Source organism: Protomyctophum parallelum (genome assembly GCF_964188405.1).
Source record: "Protomyctophum parallelum genome assembly, chromosome: 12".
Classification (NCBI taxonomy): domain Eukaryota; kingdom Metazoa; phylum Chordata; class Actinopteri; order Myctophiformes; family Myctophidae; genus Protomyctophum; species Protomyctophum parallelum.
The window spans coordinates 27075366-27098294 of NC_139712.1; the positions used below are offsets into that span (position 1 = coordinate 27075366).

General features: G+C 42.8%; 2 protein-coding genes across 2 annotated transcripts in view; both read left to right on the forward strand.

Moving 5' to 3' along the window:
• ube3c (ubiquitin protein ligase E3C) overlaps positions 1–16584 on the forward strand; it is a 42619-nt gene extending 26035 nt beyond the window's left edge. Inside the window, exons 18-24 of the mRNA XM_083778728.1 lie at positions 404–536; positions 4926–5173; positions 10039–10251; positions 12162–12350; positions 12532–12598; positions 13350–13480; positions 15386–16584. Coding sequence (XP_083634854.1) covers positions 404–536; positions 4926–5173; positions 10039–10251; positions 12162–12350; positions 12532–12598; positions 13350–13480; positions 15386–15556 — 1152 coding nt within the window. The 3' untranslated portion in view covers positions 15557–16584. The remainder of the gene's footprint in view (positions 1–403; positions 537–4925; positions 5174–10038; positions 10252–12161; positions 12351–12531; positions 12599–13349; positions 13481–15385) is intronic.
• Positions 16585–20903: 4319 nt separating this feature from the next.
• dnajb6b (DnaJ heat shock protein family (Hsp40) member B6b) overlaps positions 20904–22929 on the forward strand; it is a 37816-nt gene continuing 35790 nt past the window's right edge. The window contains exon 1 of the mRNA XM_083777582.1: positions 20904–21044. The gene's annotated coding sequence lies outside the window, so the exon portion shown is untranslated. The remainder of the gene's footprint in view (positions 21045–22929) is intronic.

Sequence of the window (22929 nt, forward strand, 5' to 3'; positions counted from 1 at the left end):
TTAGACAAAATTTAATTTCTTTAATGACAGGTCACAGTGACAGTTCAACATGTGGCACATCAGCTCGTGCTCATTGCTAGGGCTGATAATGGTGTATCACCCTGTCAGTCCTTTTATCAGTCCCCTCACCCAGGGCAAGTAATGACTCAATGTGTAACATTGAATACACAATTCCATCAGAAAAATATCCATATGCAGAACCTCCTCTTAAATATTGAATTAATTTAGACAATTTGTATCAGAAGATCTGCCCAGGTACTTCAAACTAATTCATGATCGTTTTTTTTTCTTTTTCTTATTGGTCTGTTTGTTTTAGCTCAAATTTGATAACGATAACTTGGAATAACTTTCCGTGGTAGTTTTACTATTGACCCATCCTCGGGGCTTCACACTTCTCCCGTAGATCTTCCAGAGATTGATCTACGCAGACAAACAGGATGTGCAGGGGGACGGCCCGTTCCTAGACTGCATCAACGTTACCATCCGACGGAACTACATCTACGAAGACGCCTATGACAAGCTCTCTCCAGAAAACGGTACCAGCACCAGTGGTGGAAAGTAATTAAGTGCATTTACTCAAGTACTGTACTACTCAAGTACACATTTGAGGGATTTTTACTTGAGTATTTTAAAATGTCAGTACATTTGGCAAATGTTATACTTTGAACTTTTTACAATTATTTTAAAACTTTAGTTACTTTGTACATGTGTATTATTACATGCATTAACCAATCCATCCCTATATACGTTGGCTATTTTCAAAAGACTTTTATACATTTGAACCTGTGGCACCACACGTCTGAGATCTGTGCTCATCTCCATGGCATCACGGAAAGGGAAACTGCAAAAGCTGGGTTGTAAACGCAGAAGTAAGTCGGTGACGTATCACAGCCACAAAGCACAGGCATGAACAGTGCTTCCGCATTATGTAACGGTCTATGACTTGGCCATCCGAACCGCGGACAAAGCTGTGCACGCACAAACTATGCTCTTCTCATTTGTATGTATAGATGAGTATTTTAGCTTTTGGTATTTTAAGTACAGTTTTATGCCAATACTTTTACTCAAGTACATTTTGCATAGAGGACTTTTTATTTTCTTGTAGGAGTATTTCTACATTGTGGTATTGATGCTTTTACTTAACAGTAAGAGGTGCTGGTCAGTAACCACTGACCAGCACCTCTTAAAAGTAAAACAAAAAGCTATAGTACTGTCATTTCATTCCTGTGCTCGCTTCTCAATAATTTTTCAATGGACGTGAGCTAGAATTGTTGTTGTTGTTTTACCATGATGGAACCATGGGAGCCATGGTTATATCCTCCGAGAGCAGAGTAAGCGTGGCCACAGTGGATTTTAACACGGCTGTTGAAAGTCTCTTTGCGTCCTATAAAATCACCATGCCGGGGTTCAAGGCTCCGGATAACATTAAAGTTGAAGGTGAGCGCACTCGTCATTCAGACTATTGAATTTCGGTAAAGCATAATTGTGATTCTGATTATTCTAATGGATCACATAAAAGCAGGGAATCAATTATTTTAAGTCACCTCTTTTTGTGTTTGAATTTGAAAGGGCACTTTTGTGGGGGCAGCATGATTAAAAAGAGTAGCAAGAGGGCTTGAAGACGTGATCTATATCATTTATGTGTCTATAAGTTATAGCTGCCGTGATTTACCGCCACACATTAATTACGCTGAAACGTGACCTTTTTATATGCTTTGATTTGAATATTCTGTGGATTGAGGGGAATGCTTTCTTACAAGATGTATCTGCTCAAAATGGACATGACAGGTCGCTGTCCTTTTTATTTATCTTAAGATCTTTCACTTTCTGTAAGCAAAATCATCTTAAACGATTTGCTACATTGAATCTCACACGGAAGACACTCCTGAGGAAGTATGATGTATTAGTCTGCTTCTGTATAGGTAAGTACCTGTGTAGGTAAAGCATTGAGGCAGTAACAAGAGGTATCAAATGTTGTTAAAATGGCTTACAACCTATGAAAACATTGTCGTATAGTTGATGGCCAGATAGGAGAATACACATAACTAGAAAGGGGCGTATGCCATATATCTCGGCCAGGCAGGGTTGCCAAGCCAGGGCTGCGTAGGTTGTGGGGAGTTGCATCATGATCCACGGAATAAAAGGAAAGAACGCTTTGATTGTACAACCTATGGGCCAAGAGTCATAGGCCAAAACGTAACGCAACCTTGTATAGCTCCAGGGTGTTTTTGTTGGCCTATTGGTAGTGCACTAAATGTTTGACACTGATTGGGTCCAGTGTTTTGTTTTGATTAGCTTCAGACTCACCCACAAACACGCAGTTTTCAGGCCGCGATCCCCCCAAAATAATCATATTTGGACTTGGATTGGGGACCCCCCACCCTGGCAAGCACTTGGAATGTAGGAGTTGAGGCATTCAATTTTGTATGACTCTGTTCCGTATATAAATATTGTGAAATTAGCCGATCTATAAGATCACAACACCTCACATTGTGAGCTTGTAGATCTGCTATTTTCAGAATGTTTGCCTCTTTTCTTATATCATTTGACAATGTTTATTTTGATTTGTTGATTACTTTTGATGCAGTAATGGTCTTTTTTCGAGGTATTAAAAAGCTCTTACAAGTCTTAACATTGTCACTTCACAGGCCTTCTGGCCTGGTGGAGATGATAATTACAGATACTACACCATCATTGGGCTCTGTGGATAGCTGTTATTCAGGAGGCCTCAGTAATAGCCAGGAACTAGTCACATTTAAATGATTGAGGACTCGATGGAAAACTACAGAATTAAGAAGGTTAATGCCGGGCATAATTTCGCCTCAGCACAAACTTTGCCAGGATGTTTTATCGGCTCATCAAAAAATACTGTAAATTGCAGTGGAGAATTCGGCAGCGTTTTTTTAGAACCTGAGATCATGCTGCTCACAGTGATTCTCAAGCAGTCAGACTCAACTTTATAATTTTAACAGTATTTCTTGACAGAATGGAGGATGACCACGAGTCCTGTCTTGTTCACACAAAGCTACATTATCATTTGCCCATTTGTAGGACATTCTGCTAGCCTGGATTCCGGCCTGATTCGCTAGCGTTCCACGGATCAGAAAATGTCACTGCGCTAATCGGTCTGGACATAGGCTGCTTGACTCGCATTTCATAACGTCAACTGCTACGTAGCCACGTTGTTGCTGATACGTCATAAGCCAGCCAGTGTTGTTTTTGGCGGCAAATTTTGATTTGAGTTTTAGTCGTAGTCTCTTGAATTGTTTTCATTTAGTTTCAGTCACGTTTTAGTCACCTGGAATGTCTTAGTTTTAGTCGACTAAATGTCATAAGATTTTAGTCTACTAAATCTACATCTACTAAAATGTATTTTGTTGGGCCTTGATGCCATCGTAATTTTTTTACATTTGCTGAAAATTGCCGATCTTTGTTGACAAAATTGTCAGTACATTTAGTCATAGTTTTAGTCATCGTAGCTTAGTTTTCATGTAGTTTCCGTTTAGTTTTCATCAGTGAAAGAAGGTAGTCGACGAACATTTTTTGTCTTAGTCAACACTGTAGCCAGCGCCACTCTGTCCATGCTTCTCACTGTGGAAAAAAATAGCGCTGTTCGAGACTTGAGAGTAAAAACCTACAGTAAAAAGTTAACGATTCATAAGTAGTACACTGTCAGATTCAGTAGTACAAAAGAATTACGGCTGTGTGGGGTGAGTTTAGTGAATGATAAGGGGACGTTGCAGGACAACATCAGTAGCTGTGTGGGGTGAGTTTAGTGTATGATAAGGGGACGTTGCAGGACAACAGCAGTAGCTGTGTGGGGTGAGTTTAGTGTATGATAAGGGGACGTTGCAGGACAACATCAGTAGCTGTGTGGGGTGAGTTTAGTGAATGATAAGGGGACATTGCAGGACAACATCAGTAGCTGTGTGGGGTGAGTTTAGTGAATGATAAGGGGACGTTGCAGGACAACATCAGTAGCTGCGCATTGATATGTCAAACTGGTGTTTTTCCTCAAACCGCACCACAGACCAATCAGAGGCCACGGTTCCATTTCAACCTTCATATGTCCCGCCTACCTGTGGAGAATAGGAGACTGTCCAGACTGAGTAGCGCAGTGACATTTTCAGATCCGCGGATCAGGCTGGAACCCAGGCTAACATTCTGCAGTCAATACATGTCATTGTCTATTCATAACTTTGGACATATATTGTTCCTTTCGGCGATTTATCAGACGGTAGCTGGCTCCTAAGTAGGAGACTTTGAACCTGGCGTCTGAGATCCTCAATCTCGGCTTGATAGGCGAGTTCCCTATCAGTGAGCAGCACCTTGGTGTCATCGATGTGGCCTATCACGCTGTCTAGAATTGAGGTGTTATCAGGTGAGGAGGCACAATCTCCTTCATCGTGGAGTTCAATTTTGACCTTGCCCAGGGGAGGGGTGAAACCTGGGCGGGGCAAGCCATCTTTGCCCCCACCCGGAGACGAAGTGCCGCCGGTTGGGGATAATTCTTCTTTGGGTGAGCCTGAAGTCATGATCAACCGCTGCGACCAAATCGGATTATACTGTAAGGGTTGTGAATGTTCTGCGGTCACAAGAGCGGAAGTGCTGACTCCAAGCAGAGTATAGTCTTGACTAAAGGCTTGCCGAGTAGATTAGATCTCGGGTTTAAAGATGGACAAGTTAAAGATAAGCTTAATTTTAAGGCTTAGGTTTATATTCTTATACGGACTTGACTGTAGTTTAAAATCCGACAGAGAATGGTTCTGGCAAGATGCCGTATAAATTGAGGAGGTGACGTAACGACTAGGTAGTCGTGACGTCAACCCTGACAGCATTCTCATGTGGCTCCTGAGATCCAAATACGTGTGAACAGGGACTAATATTTGACACGTATTCATTGTGCTTTTACATCCTCTCTCCAGAGACAGACCTGAAGAAGAGGATTCGAGTGCACCTGCTGAACGCTCACGGTCTGGACGAGGCGGGGATAGACGGCGGTGGAATCTTCCGGGAGTTCCTCAATGAGCTGCTCAAGTCGGGCTTCAATCCCAACCAGGGCTTCTTCAAGACCACCAACGACAGCCTGCTATACCCCAACCCCGCCGCAGAGACGCTGATTGGTGACTCCTATACAAGGCACTACTACTTCCTGGGCAGGATCCTAGGAAAGGTAACCAGCTGTAATAATTAGGGATGCACCGAAAGAGAAATTCTTGGCCGAAACCGAATATAGGAAACAGTTGGCCGAATACCGAATATCTGAATATGATTAATATTATATTTTTTTTCCCCTACCATTGCTGTCATGGCCGTACCTTAAAGCTACCTGATTTATGGCAAAATAAATGGTTATGGCAAAACTTAACTTAAATAATTCACTATTATGGGTCCATAAAACATTTATTCAGCTCTTTTGAATGCATTAATTGCATACACTATTCTGTGATATATTTTCTGCCTATTCGGGCCGAAACCGAATACGCCGAAAATGCATTTTTTGCCATTTTCTGCCGAATATTTTCTGCGGCCGAATATTCGGTGCATCACTAGTAATAATACATACCGGTATATACTGTATGTCTACCAGATGCTTTCACAATTTTTGGGTCTGAAATTCCCAAAACGTTCCCTATGCTGGGTATGCATAATAAGCAAACATTTTGTGAAAATAGGTGTGCATTCAGCAATAAATGGCACATTTACAAGCTCACAAAGCGTAGGTTGGTTATATAAAGAGATTTGGTGTAGAGCAGGGGTCTGCAAACTTTTTGAAATGAAGAGCCATGTTTTTATTTTATAGTCAACTGTACCATATCAACTCAACATCAAGTTGAATTATGACTCCACATCATCAGATTTTGATTGTCCATAAATATAACCTTTTCCCCCCCTTTTGATTATTGTCTTTCACATCAGGACATTGTAATGATCATTAGACATTAGAGCAATAACCCACCCAATCTCCCAGTCTCTGTATGATAATTGAATGTAGAATTATGTGCAGGATGTAACTTGCAGACAGATTAATAATTTAATTGACATTTAAAAAAACCCAAAAAAAACATTATTTAAACCAAAAATCCTCTCTCTCAAACCACGCCACAGTGCCGGACAGCGATTACCCTCCTCCCCTGTGCCATTGTTCGGCCCCTGCGCCTTCGGTTGCCTACCCCTGGTGTAGAGGGAATGAAGGAGGGGACAAACGTAGTACAGACCCCTGGGGACCTCAGTCAATGAAGTATATTGGGTCTTAAGTGGTTAAGAAAGTCACTGTGGCCATCAAACTCAGGCTTTCTGTGTGTCACGACTCACGGGGCAGCAAAGAGAGTGTATAAAAAGAAACGATAGGCTTGGCCAGAGGCTGCATTGATTTATTGGTCAATAGATGAATTTGGATCAGTCTGTCGCTGCAGTGAATATGCATGGCTGCACTGTGCATTACAGTCAATGTTGAGGCTGCCCTCTGGCAGTGTCCATGGAAATTGAGCAGTTGGCTGTCCTTTAGAAATAGCAAGAAGCCTTTGGTGATTGTTCAAGAAACTGACAATGTTTATGAAGATTGCAGTCCGTTGTGGTTTCCCCAAACAGGCAAGTACTGCAGTGCAAAGGCAAAGAAGCTTGAACCTGTGCCTCGGACAAGGAACAGCACTTGTTAATTAGCCCATTGCGTAATCTGTTGATGGCATTGTTTTTCTGTCACCTCCCTTCCTTGATGGCACTATTTATTAGAGCCTAATGTTTTTAAATCTTCCTTAATGCATGTGCTGGTGATTGTTTATCGGGATGCCTTTCCCCAGTGGGGGGGGGGGGGGGTCATCTCAGCCAGAGGAAGAATTACCTCATGACAAGTGGTCGCCTCTCAATTAGGCCTTCCATTAGCCGATGATTCTTGCCTCTTGTTTGTGTAGTGATTGCATTTGGCCGGCGTTAAATCAGCTAGCCCGCGCAGACAGGACATAAATAAGCGGTCAAAGCATGTGGTAATAGCGTTTTGATCTGTTTTACAGTCCGGAGCATCTAAGTCTCTCTCACTCTCCCCTGAGATGGTCCGGTCTACTTATCAGAGCACCATAACTCCTCCCTCTTCTGTATGTTCCACCAACGGTGAGAAATGACCAGTCAGTGGCCAACAAGAGCCCACCCCACCCTCCCACTCCCTCAACTATGCTCTCTGCGGCTAATGGTTCAGGCAATTAGGTGGGGGAAAATTAATTTGACTTTCAATTAACCCTACCTTAAGTTCCCTTTTCTCCATAAATATGGCCGTTTGAGTGGCCATTTGAGAGGTGTATTGATATTTGTTTAGTGCCGTTATGGCCTGGATAAAAGGCAACCGTTTATATAGATTGGGATTGCATCACTGACGAAGCGGCGCGTGCGGCGAGCGCTTGGCGACTCGGGGGACGCCGGGGGGAGATTAATATTGTTAATTAATGTCCGAGGCGTGCCATTGTTACGGGGGTGATGTATTACAGGCAGGGAGTGGCTTGTCTGGGGGGTACTCACTGAAATGGGATTGAAATCAGAATAGAGGCTGGACATCATCCCTCTTCCCCGCTTGTCCGCCCAGCTGACATACAGCTAGATTTAGTCCACAAAACAGTGGGACCATCCCACGTGAAAACATAATATATAGTTTGTGATGCACTTGCTCATGAGTTATATGTGGACATTTTCTTAACATATTTTAACCAACAGCTCCAGAATGTCCCCTCAACCCTTCATGTAATATGTCATTTAGCGGACAGTTTAGTTCTATTTATGCCTCGTGCCTGTGCCATTTGTACAAAGCCTCCAACCCCATCAGCCTCAACCTTTCCATTCAGGTGAACATAGTTTAGGGTCCCTCCCCTCCTAACCATTGTGTCTGTTACTCAGTGATCTTGCGTGACCGAGAGTTCTCTTTAGACATGTTTGGGGTTAGAGCCCCTGATTGATAGTGATGCGTTTGAAATTCATTATAATTTTATTGATTCTTAATGTTGTAAATTAAGGAATTTATTTGGCAGCTAACAGAATGCACCTGCAATGTTGCTGGCGTTGATTCCACCTGATGGTGTCGCGATCTGCTTTAATTGCGTTGCCACTGCACTCACTTATATTAAAAAGGGCCTGGGCCACGATAATTAATTATTTCCAGCCCAAGTCATTTTGGCACAATTTCTGGCAGTAAACACTCATAAATAAAGTTAGTGGCATTGAAAAAATAAAAAGAATAAGGCTACAGGTTTTTTCCATATACTTATTGCTGCCTCTTCCCGGCACTGGTGTTATTGATAGGTTTCAAGGGGGCCATGCTGCACATATGGTCCTGGAAATGGACTGGCCACGGGAGAAATGCTAAGTGGATTATTTTGCATAAAAAATAGACAGTGTTTGAAGTTGCCGCAATTAACCTGTGTTTAGAAAATAGCCGTGATTTATGCCTTCGTGTGTGTTTAAGATGCATGCATTATGGAAATCCACTAGATTTATAATCCATTTAGCTGATGCGGTCAGGGTTTTTAGCGCTATCATTTATAAGGACCTGTATATTTTAATGCCTTCTACAGGCTCCTTTTCGGTCTATTCCAGTACATTAGCTTTAGGTTTTATGAGTCACCTGCCGGCTATGGTTCTTAATGGCATTTAAGGTCAAGGTGAGAATTGGCATTTATAAAGTTAGAGGCGGGTGAATTTGAGGCCTGTGTGTTTTAGATAGATTGGCCCCTGTGTTTTCCTCTTACTTACGTTGATGTGACCAGATTTACTATCTTATCACTTTGATTCTTTGACATAAGATTAGCGCTATCTTTAATCTGGTGTAATGCATGTTGTAATCAAGACTTTGAACATGTGCTCAGCAATATTATAAAGCAGCATTTAGTAATCTACTAATCTACGTAATCTAATCATAATGACTGCATTTCATTTCACGCTGCTGGAGCCTTGGAATAAACAAATCCGTGCGCACAGTATTCTTTTCAGTTCTACTTCAAATTTGAGGAAATCATCAATATATATATTTTTTTAGTCTGATTTAACCCATTAAAGTAGCTATAGACTTAACAGACGACGTCTATAAGTGTATCATGTCACGTCATTGCATTTTACCTTTTATATTAACGTTTTAACAGCAAGTGGATAAGTAAGTCCCAGCATGGATCATCACACAGACTGTATGACATACTGTATGTACAAGCATCTCTCCTTTCAGTGGCATCACGCCATCTGCTGGGCCATTTGTGCCATATCTATGATTTGTCATGTATACAACTTCCTGGTCTCAACTGCGCATGTTTCTTTCCTTCCATGGAGCAACATGGAGTCCACCGTACGGTCTTCACTTCCCGTCCTCTTTAAATAGTCCTTGCTTGTAACCAGGAAATCACGTGATCGCTAAAATACAGCTCCAATCGACTCCCGTGTTAGAGCGGAAGTACCATTATAACTCAATGGCTCGAGCGAGCGGAAGAGCAACCCGGACCTCAAATTTGAGGTCCGGGATGACACATGTTACGCACATGACGTCACTGAACGTCCGTCCACCTCCATGAATGTGCTGCAATTCCACTTTTCGCCATGCAGTAGGTAGTGGCAGCTTCAACGTTGGATAGCCTTACTGGGGTCTTGGTTTATCTCCGCTCTGTATCGTTCCTCTTCTTGGTCCGCCGTTATGGGATTTTCTGTGGATTATAAAAAATTAACGGCACAGCGGTTTGACACGCCCAATGCCCAGTGAACGGCACTATAATTATCAACGATCGGGGGATCGATTGTTGCCATAAATATTACTACTCACCTACTTAAAAGGTGAGGACAAAAAGTTATATGCATTTAACCGCGGAGCCCCATCTCAAAATATGTTCTTCCAGGACCCCCAGAAGCAAAGATTTGAGTTAAAAATTATTTGAGTTAAAAAATGATCTTTTTAATCTTAAAAAAAAGAGCAGATCTACTTGCTCATAGCGTCACTTCATGCCACGCCATGAGCTTTAGTACCTTCTAACTGTAAGCATCATCGTACAACCATCCCCATGTGTCCCCGTGCTGCAGGCGCTGTATGAGAACATGCTGGTGGAGCTGCCGTTCGCCAGTTTCTTCCTGTCCAAGCTGCTGGGCACCAGCGCCGACGTGGACATCCACCACCTGGCCTCGTTGGACCCCGAGATGTACCGCAACCTGCTCTTCCTCAAGAGCTACGAGGACGACGTGGAGGAGCTGGGCCTTAACTTCACCGTGGTCAACAACGAGCTGGGAGAGGCCCAGGTAGGCCATTATTACATCAAGGCTAATCGCCATTATTCGCAGTTATTTTTGCATAATTGTTTACATCTGTAAACAATTATTAGTTATTACATCTGTCAGTGATTTCTTTGTATAATTAGATTATTTGTCATACTGTATCTGCACTGTGCAACTTCGAGGCCTAAAAGCTAAACAGAAATGTCATTTTTATTCATTATGTTCCAGTGTTCAATGTCCAAAACACAATTCAATCGGTCAATTATTTGTGTGACAATTACTCGTCACTTAAAATGTCATAATCGTGACATAACCTCCCTAGGCCAAGGTACCTGGGAGGGGGTGGGGGGCGGGGGTGAACGGTAGCAGGGAGCCGGTTCAATCATTCACCCGTGTGCTGCCTGCCCTCTTCCATCTCTGGCTGAGTTTATATCCTGGCCAGTCTTCTGATTCAGCCAGTCCCCCTCTTTGGTTCTTATGTGTTTGCCGTTAATAATTCATTTCCTTCGCGATGTACCAGTGTTTCAGCACTAAGAGAGAGATAAAGCACGTTGCGGCTGCTGCCCTCGGGTCTGCCGCGCTGCAAGTAACACAGCAGCACTGTTGACCATTCCATCTGCCCGGCCTTGCGGCAGTGATCTCGGAAAACACGCCTGAAAGCCGCGGCTAGCTGCTCTTAAGCACGTCTGCACCAAAGCTCAAGGCTGCATAGACAGGATGCCACCCCCACACCGAGTCACCGGGGGCCTGGACCAGCACTCTACCCGCTGCCCCTGTTTGCTCAGGGCCTTGCTCCTCTTATTAGCTCTTCTTCAAACAAGGCCTGGAATGGCTTGGTCACAATGTGGGCCCCTCTGGTTGCCAATAGGGCATCGCAAACACGATAGGGAAAACAATTTGTGAAAGATTAGGCACACACCCGGGAGCAGTCTGCCCTGCATTTGCCCTCAGGAGATAGCCAAAGCAAGCAAGATAACAAGAGTAATTCTCTTACATTAGCACATAATAATCAAAAATCAGGGGGAAAGAAATGGCAAATGATTGCATGTCAGTCGAGCTCCAAACAGCAAGTGGTATTATTATGCAGTGAAAATAATTCAATCCTTGTAATCTCTCATGAAGTTAAATCTTTTGACTGCTTGTTTTATTGTTATTGGTAGGTGCTTTATGGAGTTCAGTTCAGACAATAGATTAAAAGTATTTGGCCTTTTGGCACATTTGACCATTAGTGCTAAAACGCTCTTAAGGTTGATGAAATAGGCTGGTCAGTGGACTTTGTTGTCCCGGGCCAAATGAAAATGGACCAGATGTTCATAGTCTGTGTTTTATTCAGACCCAGGCGGTTGCCTGCCACTCAAAGAGTGTACTGTTTGAGCATATTTTAAATACTTGATCTTTTGTCTTGGCCCTCTGGTATTCCGGGCAGACCTAAGCAAACATAACAAAGTATATTAATCACAAATGTACTCAGTCCGACAATGAAGGTGGGCTGCGTTTTTGAAATATCATTGGACAATTCTCTATAGGCCACCATTCTCAATTTAGAGATATGGCTCTCAGTTGTTGATACTGGAAGTTATTGATACAGTATACTGTAATTGTGATCTACACTGTGGTTTACACTGTATTTTGCAATATTTTGTGGGGGAAAAAGGTATTTTTGCACACCTACTGGCCTGGGACAGGTGCTTAAGAGCAGGCAGCCAATGCCTGAGACAGGAAAAACGGGAGATCCCGCACACTGTTGCCTCCCACAATTTTCAAATGCTTCCATCATAAAGTCTGGTGTTATGATGTTAAATATTACTAGTCTATATTATGTTTTGTATTTGATTGGGTTTTAGACTATAGTGTTCGGGGATTTTGGAATAGTTGTCTGGCTACGTGACTACTAGTGGCACCATGATAGTAATAAATAAACTGTTTTTCACCAGGTGGTTGAGTTAAAACCAGGAGGGAAAGACATTCCGGTGTCCACAGCTAACCGGATATCCTATATCCATCTGGTGGCCGACTACAGGCTGAACAAGCAGATCAGGCCTCATTGTCTAGCCTTCAGACAGGGTCTGGCTAACGTGGTCAACCTGGAGTGGCTACGCATGTTTGACCAGCAGGAGATACAGGTAATTATATTGTCAGTGCCTCCACTATTGTGTCTGTATACACAATTGTGTGTCAATGTGGACTATGTCCCGACCCTAACATACAGTATGAAAGCTGAAAGCAGAGTGTATTTAACTCGGAGAGAGTGTACACTGCCAGAGTCACAAATGATGATTTTTGCTGTGCACTCATTCATCACAGGTGCTAATATCTGGAGCTCTCGTGCCTATTTCCCTCGAGGACCTGAAGAAATTCACAAACTACTCAGGTAGGGGTCGATATTGAGAACGTTGGTATTGTTGCAGCAGCTGTTGCGACATTGTCTAAATATTCATTGTTGGTAGATTTTTTTCTGTGAAGTTGACGCCACAGAGACACGGTTTTCATTCATGTATTATTATTTTGTGTTTTTAGCATGTCCACGTGCATGCATGGAAGTTGTTACTTGCCCTGAAGAAAGTAACTCAGGAATATGAATATTAACTTTTGGAGTTGATGGTCGGGAAGGTCAATGTTACATAACTAAATTAAATTTCCCGATAATGTCCAACTCCTAATTTCCGATACAGATATCATTATTTTTAAATGTACTACTAAATCGTTCACGTGTAGAAAATTTCGTGTGTGATCAAAAGGTCAGAGGTCAAAAGTCAGAACACGAAAGTTGTTCAGCATGAGGAGACTCATATGTGTATTGAAGTTTTCGGTCAAAAGGTTCATGAGCTACAGTATGCCTGTTCAAAGTTAGCATTTTCAATTGAGTGCTATAGTGCCACCCTTTGGACAATGGTCGTGGGCTTCGCGTATATTGCCAAGTTTTGCGGAAACCGGCTGCATGGTTGAGCCAGAACTGCTATTTTTGGCGGACGGAGAAGAAGAAATAAACAGACAAATACAATAAGGGACCAATGTCCCTTCCGGCTTGGCCCCTTAATAATTCAGCAGTGGCTTTTGTGTGAGCATAGATTGACACAATCTTTGCAGTCATTCAAGCCTGAACCATTCCTATGTCATTCCAGGGGGCTACTCGGCCACTCACCCTGTCATCCAGATCTTCTGGGAGGTGGTGGATTCCTTCACGGACGACGAGAAGCGCATGCTGCTCAAGTTTGTCACCAGCTGCTCCAGACCTCCGCTGCTAGGCTTCAAGGTGAGGGTTGAGCAGAAGTTCAGGTCCACAAAGCGTCCCCACTCCCCACCCCTCCCCACTCCGTCTAGTTTTTTGCAGACTCCATATTAGCGCTAGCCAACACTTATCGGTGAGTTTACAGAGGCAACTAGACAAAGCTGGAGAGGGGCGTGTTCTCCCTTAATGGGCATGTAATGAAAATGCCTGGCTCTGATAGCAGCTGTCAAATGATCATTTTCAAATTAGCTGCTGATAAGACATGAGGCAGTCTGGCCAGGCGAACCCTTATCGCCGCCTCCTCCCCCTTGATGTTGTGTAGTTCATAACCTTCTCCGGTGGAAGAAAGTGCATTCTGTAGCTATGTATGTACAGTATGTGTGGGCTTGGTCCTAATCCCCGGCTGGACAAATATTGCCGTTTCAGAACTCAGACGCTTGTTGAACTTTTGAACTTTTGCCTCCTGTTTGACATGGCGGAAGGGGAGTCATTTTTGCTATTGGATTCGTACAGAAGGAAAGTATTCATAACATCACTTCATCAGCAGTGACGACTCATCATCATCATTACTCGCCTGTTATTTCTGAAAATTATAATCCTAATAGGAAGCAATTTTACTGACTTGATTTGTGGGACACTTAAGTAATTTGACGTTGGAGAAAAAGGGAGAAAGTGTTGCCGAGGACCATTAGGGGTTTTATGTGCCTTACTTAGTATAACCAGAAGCTGTAATTGTCATATGATTGGTATTACTACTCTTTATTGCTGTCATTAGTTAAGAAAACCTAATTGCTGATCTGCAATAGAGGAAAACCCACCTTAAAATCCTCCATAGTGGCTACTCTGGAGGTTTGAGAGTTGCCTCCCCCCTCCATTTAATGAATTTGACTTTGGGAGGTGGTGTGGATGCTGCCCCCCCCCCCCCCCCCCCCCCCCCCCACACCACCCCCAGAACCACACACTCGCTGCCTCCTCCCTGAGAGGGAGAGGGCAGTAATTTGTGTCGGGAGCGCCCCCCTGACCTGGCCATCCGCTTGCGCCAGCGAAGCCTTAATTAGCTGTCGTGAAAACGGCCCAGGATTCATTAGAGCAGAAATAGTTCTGTCAGACGAACCCATTTAAAAAAGATGATGGAAACCTTATTTTCTTCCCCCCAGAATGATCGCTCTGGTAATGACACTTTCTCAATAAGCAATGATAGTTTAATACGGTAATTGTCAAAAAAATTGGGTCATTATATCAAAGCATCACAAGAGCCATTTCATCGGGCTGGCATGCCTGCTGACCCCCCATGCACTCACTCACGAATGAAAGCACGCACGCACGTACGTACTGTACATACACATGCACGCAAACTTAAATAGGGTGAAATCAGGGTAGAGGGGTAGATTATTTGGCCTGGTTGTGATGGAAACGGTCCGTGTCGCATTGGACACATGAGGTCTTGTCGTAGAGAGGCTCCATTTAGGAATAAAATGGCATATGGACAACATAAAATGACCATTCCGTCAGTATCTCTTCCAGAGGTCAAACTGTGGGGCGCCATCCCCCCTCTGTGCCTTCCAAAGTGGTGAACTGATTTCCTAAATGTATACTTCACACCGTATTAGTGCAACACTAAATGTCTCTCTTTTTTCATTTATCCCTCTTATGCAATTCAACATTTATTGCTAAATCGGAATTGCGTTTTCTTTTCTTTTTTTCTTTTCCCCGCAGTCGGCCCTGATTAATTTGACTCCATAATTATGTTAAGTCTCTCTCTCTAGCTGTGTGTTTGAAGTCTTGTGGAGTGCCTGTCTTTAACATTCGTGTGTGTGTGTGTGTGTGTGTGTGTGTGTGTGTGTGTGTGTGTGTGTGTGGTTGTGTGTGGGTGTGTGTGTGCGCGTGCGCGCGTGTGTGCTTTGTGTGCGTGCGTGTGCACACACGCAGGAACTGTACCCTGCCTTCTGCATCCACAACGGCGGGAGCGACCTGGAGCGATTGCCCACCGCTAGCACCTGCATGAACCTGCTCAAGCTCCCCGAGTTCTGTGATGACCACCTGATGAGGAACAAGCTGCTCTATGCCATCGAGTCCTCCGCCGGCTTTGAGCTCAGCTGAGTAGGACAGGGAGGGCTCTCTGCCTCCGCATCCGTGGACTCAATGCCACAGAGTGGCTCGGAGTTGAGACTTGAGAGTTGAAGGAGTAAGAGAGGCAAGGAAAGGAACGATGCACTGACCTGGCCTGATTTCACTGTGTGCGCACGTGCGAAAACGAGCGGTGATGAAGGGAATCACCCCACCGACTGAAGAACCGCCAGAAGTATAAAAATACTTTTTCTTTTTTTTTAATTGTTATGGCTCTTAAAGAATTTAATTGTGTATTTCCACTGACAAAACCCACGACAAACTGAGAGTTGTTACTGTTTTAAAGGCTGAGCAACTAAATAAATAATCAACACAAATGTACACCAAGTCACTCACTTGTGTGTCATCCAATAAGAATAGCCACAACAGTCTTTTCACCAAAGAGTGAAGAGTGAAGGGTGTCATATAAGAAACAGGCAATATTTAAATATATTATGAACAGAAATGTAAGCTGAGACTGCAAGACTCTAAAGCCACCTTGTGGTTCTTCCAGGGCTGTGGAGGCAGAGATGCTTTTATGTACTGTAGATAAGCCAACATGTACTTTCAGGTAGAGGTCATCAAAACTCATGGGTTTTTGTGATTTCTCAAAGTATTATTACCAGTAATAATTGTTGCGTCTGACATCACATACCGTAAGTGTGTAAATTATATTGGGTGGCTACGTGCGTGAATACTCAAAAGGCAAACGGCAATTATTGTTGGACTAGAGCGGGAAGGTGCTGTTTGACTATTATGATAATAATTCAGTTTGTGAATATGTATATGTTTACAGGTACCCTTGTATGATTCATTTATTCAATATTTGTACTTCTATCCTTTGTGTGATGAAGGCCTCATATTTTTCACACATGCTCGCTAAAGTGAACAATCTTTCCCTCTAGACAGTTCTCCGCAGTTTGCTCTAATGAGCAAGAACAGCGTGAAGTTTGTTGAAACATCTACCAACAGGGTGAAAAGACTGTATGGATATGAATAAACTCCCTTTCTTTTGCATTTTCCCCTCTTGAAGTTTTTTTTTTTTTTTTTTGGTTGCTTGTAATTTACAATAATGACCTAGACATAAAACAGTGCTTTGTGGGAAAATCTCCTCCTGAGTTTTATGGCCTCTGACATATAATTAAAGAAACATCCAGTTATGAAACACTGAGCAGAACTATTCTGGCCTTGAGATGCATTATCGGGCCGGGCACAAATTAAGATTGTGTGCGTTTCTCATAAATCTGCCTGCCCTCTGATGCAGTACTGGCGCTGGAGGTATTCATCCGTCTTTGGACCGGTTCCATCCCTCCATCCATTCCTCCCTCATGGCCAGCCAGTGCCCCCTCTCTCGTTTCCGAGCTCCTGCCCGTCGCGTCCAGCGGGCCAAGAGAACTCAAAGTGGTAATTGGGTCTTAAAAACCGGACTTGTCGTTGAAATGAGGGATTCATCTCAATTACTAAGAGATTTATTTAAGCCTATTACCTTGTGATGGATTATAACTGACAAAGTTAATGCAGGCCGTTATGAATCATTTCCTTTGCACGGTATACTTTGTGCTTGCTCATAGGCCTTTTAAGGGCTAATTGAAGCTTTTAGTTTTATTTATCTTGCTGGAGAGCAAAACGAAAGGAAAAAAATCTTAGATTCGGTTTAAGGGTTGGGGGCTATTCTTAAAAAAAAGTAAGAAAATAAATGACAAAAGTGCCTTTGACATTAAATCCCTGGTATGCAAACTGAACTAAACTAAACTTGACTGGGCTTGATATTGACTGGGCTTTAAGTTAGTCATGCTCTTATCTCTTCTACAAAATAAACAAACAATCAAAGTAAATGGGTCTGCCATTCAAGGTTGGAAGGAGTAGACTCACTAGAGAGACAATTCACTTGCTACATTGTGAATTGTAGTCTATTAGTCACCAATGCCCTCTGGTGGTCGATTGATGGTACCTCGTGGGGAAATGTTTGTGGATTGAATACTTTATTACAGTCAGCAATGTAAACAGAACAATTTACAGACACGTACAGGCTAAAAGGATAACACAAAAAAAGTCCTGGGGACTTGTTTCCATTGTGCTCTTGTGTATTAAATTAATCAACATAGCATACAAATAACACAATGTCAACAAGATGAGAAAGGGAAAACTGTCGGCACTGAATGTCACCACCTTTCTATGAGAAAAAATAGTTTACCTCGCCTTGTGGTCTCCTGATAGATGGAGGGATAGATTTTCAGATCAGTTTTGAAAGAAGCCAATGAATGATCCACATTTTTTTCAGGGAAGGTCAAGGTGTCGGGGCATTTCACAATTTGTGGCAGAGCAGTATAGAAGGAGAATTTTCACATGTTCTAAAGATGGGTGGTACCAGATCGTTGTTGCTCCCTCTAGTCTAGATATTGTCGCTGTGGGTGTTACTCACTTTGGAGAAGTACTTAGTCAGGGGTATGAGGGAGGGTATTGAGGACACTGCCCCTTTGACTATCTAAAAGATGGTGTTAAAGCATTTTTTGAATTGCTTAAACCCTGTCTTCTACCCTGAGACATTCCAGACTAGCAAAATGTGTTTAGGTGGGTCATGGGCTTTAGGCCGAGAAGTAAAGTACTCGAATCGGTTGGTTTGTCTGAAGCTTCATTTTGAGTGACATTGAATGAGGGCTCCAGCAGGAGTCTTGAGGGCACTTTTGTTGACAAAAGAGCAAATTATGCCCAAAAATCTTGTTCTTTGATTTACTGTGGATCATTTTGATACAAAAGAAATCACCTGTCAGTTTGTTGTCAAGAACCAAGGTGTGATGACACTGAATGACAAAAATAGGCTACTGTACACACACACACAGGCTATATGATCATTTCTGGACAGTTTTTCGTTTATCTTTGATTACCTATAGGAATCGGCTATATAGTCATTTCTGTGTTGCTTGATGGTCCTTTAGAATCCTTTATTAAAGTTCATACTGTGTCTGTGATTGCCTTTTCCATGGGCCTTGCTCAATGACTGTAATTGGATATTGACCGCCATGATGTCCTATATAATTAATGGACATCTATCATTTTCATTGGGACCTCATCCCTGGCACGTGCTCTAGGCTGCATTAACTGCAAGAACGTCCTTCCAATTCAATTCAAAATCGATGCAAGGCTCAGCTAGACTGTAATGTCAGGGTCATTTCTGTTCAATGCTGTTGCAGACGGTTTACAGTTACTCGTTTGGTTATTTTTTGTTCAAGGCACTGCTTTGACTGACTTGCTGTTCCAACACACTATGTTTTGGCTGTTCCACAGAATCCACACAGTAATTTTCAGATTGAATGTGACCTCTAAAATGTATTGCAATGAGTAACTGCACTAAAGCCAGTCAAATGTTTGTATAGCCATAGGCATGGGGGTAATTGAACACCTGCCCAGTGCCCACTTGCCTCTGATGCCCAAAAACTGAACATTTGACAAATTATAATAATTTCACTATCATACTTATTCATTATATTAATTAAAATTGTCTGGCTAAGCCTGGCTGCATGCCGCCCATCAGTCCGTTTTAGTTTGACTTTTCACCTGATGTCATGATGTCAAGTGCCCACCCACCACCTATCTTGCAGCTACTGTAAAGCTACATTGCAAACAACTCCAGCAAGGCACTCGGAAAGCATGGTAGCCTAAATCCCCCATCAATATATTGTTCCTTTTACACTTCACATTTTGTGCAGCACTGCAGATTAGCTACAAAACTGACATGTGATGTGCTCATTGCGTCCAGAGCTTTGTCTTAAATTGTGGTAGAGATGCAGGGGCAGATGAGATAGGGCCCAGGGGGTAGTGAGTGACATGGACCAAGTAAGTTATTGTGGAACATTTCTGGTGTGAAATGGCACAATAGTGCAGCGTCATAGATCAGTATATTGGACCAATTGTTCATTTTATGATAAAAGCGCCAGATTTGGCAGAAGTGTTGATAGATATGTTGGGAACAATACTGGATATTGGGCCATCCCAAATTCTCATCCTGGTGGGCGTGGCAGCCATTTTTCAAAATGCCAGCCAGCGGTTGGTCAAATCTTCCTAAATGACGCTCAAGCAGCTACATGTACAATATTTGCTCTAGGAGGCTGAAATGTTGCATGAAGGTCAAGTGCTTTCATACCAGTTGGCTAAAATAGGGGGGGGAGGGTCAAATGCAATGGGAGTGGCCTATCATAAAATGGTGCATTACCGTCGGTCTGAGCACCCTCGCGCAAGGGGTCTGGAGGACACGAACCGCTCACCACGGCCCCACGTGGGGCCCAAAGGCCACTCTCAAACGCCCAGGGCCGGACACACATCCGGTCCCCCTGTGGTTTTGCCCTGTCGGCTTCGGCCGGGAGATTGTGGCCCACACTCGCTTATTTATCTTATACTCGCGTTATTAGATATTTTGGTCTGCTGTTTGTGTGTGAAACAGTAAGTAAAAAAATCACACCTGTGTGAACTGAGCAGTGCAGGCTGTGTGTGTGTGACCCAAATGCGACCACAATTATCTGACTGCTCGGTGTGAATGGCTTGGCTGCTCAACAGTGTGTGACCCGAATCCAACCCCAATCATCTGCAGCGGTCGTACTCTAAACATATAACAAATATTTATCACAAAAGATTGTTTTGTGATGATTAGGCCCCTCCCACTGCCACATCCCTTTTTTGGAAGATAACGAGTTACTCAGCTGTTCTTTGGGTCATGACCAACCTTTCCAAAAAAGAAAATGCTGTGCAAATTTGTATGTCTACTTGGAAGTTATGCACCTTTTTATTTTAGGCCACTCCCATTGCATTTGCCCCACCCCTTTAAGCCAATTGGTATGAAAGCAGTAAGCACTTGACCTTCATGCAACATTTCAGCCTCCTACAGCAAATATTGTAGCAGCTATAGAGGGTCGTTTAGGAAGATTTGAGCAACCGCTGTACGCCCACCAGGATGAGAATTTGGGATGGCCCAATATCCAGATTTTGGCGCTTTCATCATAAATTGAACGATAGGTTAGGCCGGGCCTAAGTGAGGCGGCCTCACTATGAGAGACTGGACCACCAACAAATCTAATGAATTAATTATGTTCTCAATTGCTTACAGCAGGTGGCGTCAGGCACCAAGTTATCCACACAACTCTCAAAGTAGCCTACACAAAACTATATGAATTAAAAACATTTTGTAATCTAAACTTGCATTTTAGGATAAACAGCAATTTAACATCTCTACATTTTCTTTGTCATTAATAATAAAAACACTTTTGTTAACTTGAGTTTTATTTTGAAATCACAGAATCACAGACCAGAAGTTAACTGTGTACGCTCGTCCGACTTGACGCTACAGAAGGACAACGCACCAGAGACAACACAGCTGAACAGCCCCAGCAGTTTTCCTACTTCTTTGGGCACGTGCGGAGAAAATATCAACAAGAAACAGAGGGGTACAAATATCCCAGAGGTCACACGGGACATTTCATCCTCTGAAAAGGTGGGTGACCTTCAATGAAGACCGGAATAATACAGGTATCGTTTTACAATGTAAAGGTGTCATTTCACCCCCGGACCGTTGAGGACGTCCAAGCGTCGCATAGCCCACGGTGTCCACATCATCAACCTCTGGTCTCAGTGGTGATGGTCTGTCGTCATGGCCACGCATGGTAGCATCTTTCTTGGACACTGCTGCTGGCGCGTCAATGACGATATATAACATATAGCCTATATCATGAATAAGAAAATCAATAAGTTATCGTTAAATCAGTTATCGTTTTGTCTAGGCGACGTTTGCTACAAGGCTGCATTGTTCCAGTTAGCCTACACGTTAAACTTTAGTAGTAGCCTACAACTAGATACTTTGACTTCAACACTGTATCACATTGACCCAAATAAATCATGTTGACCAGATGACATATTCACCTTTTTAGCTGCCAGCGTCTAAGAAAGGCATAGGCCTATGGTCTTGCAAAATAGACGGCAAAAGGCTGGGTAGTTTTTGTTGTCTTTACTGTATGTACAGAACGTACGCTGCCTACACAGCAAACAATAACAGAATGTTCCAGAAAATTATCTACTAGGCTACGTACTACTAATTTTCTGGAACATTCTGTAACAGACTAGCTAATGTGCCCTGCAGGCGGCATACTTTATTATACCACCCCACCTGCAGGTGGTATTTGCCATTATCTGTTTATCTCTCCTAATTACAGTTGAAATATAACTTGCTTCATGATGACGGTGACGCACAGATCTCGGTTTGTACAGCAGCAGAAGTAGAAGAGTTTATTACTTTGAGGGCTGTCGTTTGGTAACGAGAAGGAGACAACATTTTTCATCCTTCTGAATGAAAATGTGATTCACTTTAAAAAAAAAACTTTTAATTTGGTCATTTTATCGTCTACTCAGGCAGTTTATCGAACACCCCAGACAGTTTTTAGGTTATTTAGATATTTTAAATTAATTTTAGCTGCCCCGGCCGCCCCCTTCCTATACAAACACATTGTAACTTCAAACTCCATTTTGACCATGATAGATTAATCAAAAACACCCGTCTTTTTTTTGATGACTGATATTGTCCTAATACATGAGGGGGCCGTGGTTTCTCATTTACTGAACCGCCCCAAAACAACCCCAAAACGGCCTCTGCCCGGAATCCTGACAGGGCCCCTGCCCAGGGTCTCCATAAGCTGGCCTGTTCTGACATCACAATTCATATATGCTCCATATATGGGAATAAAAGGGACACAGACAGATGGGTGGAACGGGTACTCTGCATTTCCGGTTGTCCAGAACCAGCACAAAAGCCACTGCCCGGGATCTGGACCTGATCACCCTATATCTCCATATATGGATCTGGCCTGTTCTGACATGGGCACCGCTCTAGTGGATATACATGTAAGTAAACAGTGATTCTCTGGCAAATACACTACATTGTATTTGAACCAGTCTATGATTTGAACGCATGTAGACAAACCGGTACCTTGACATGAACACAGAGAATACACACATTTATCAATAGACCAAGTGTAGAGAATAGAGATATTGAATAGGAAAGTAATTAAACCTCTCCTTTTCTATTTTCTTCTTAAAATTGTTAAATAAAACACACAAGTACTTAGTATTGATACAATCAATTATTTGCATTGCAAAACGATTCAATACCGATTATTTGCATTGCAAAACGATACGGTACGATACAAAGTCAATGTTGCTGTTTACTATTTTTCGATGCAGTTATACTATATTTAGTATATCGTTAAGCTGCTACTAAATACTGAATCAAGCAACTTAAAAACTGTCTGGGGTATTCACATAAGCCTGAGTAGATCAGGCCAAAGTCTTTTTGAAAGTTAAATATCCCTTTAAAGTTAGTAATGCCA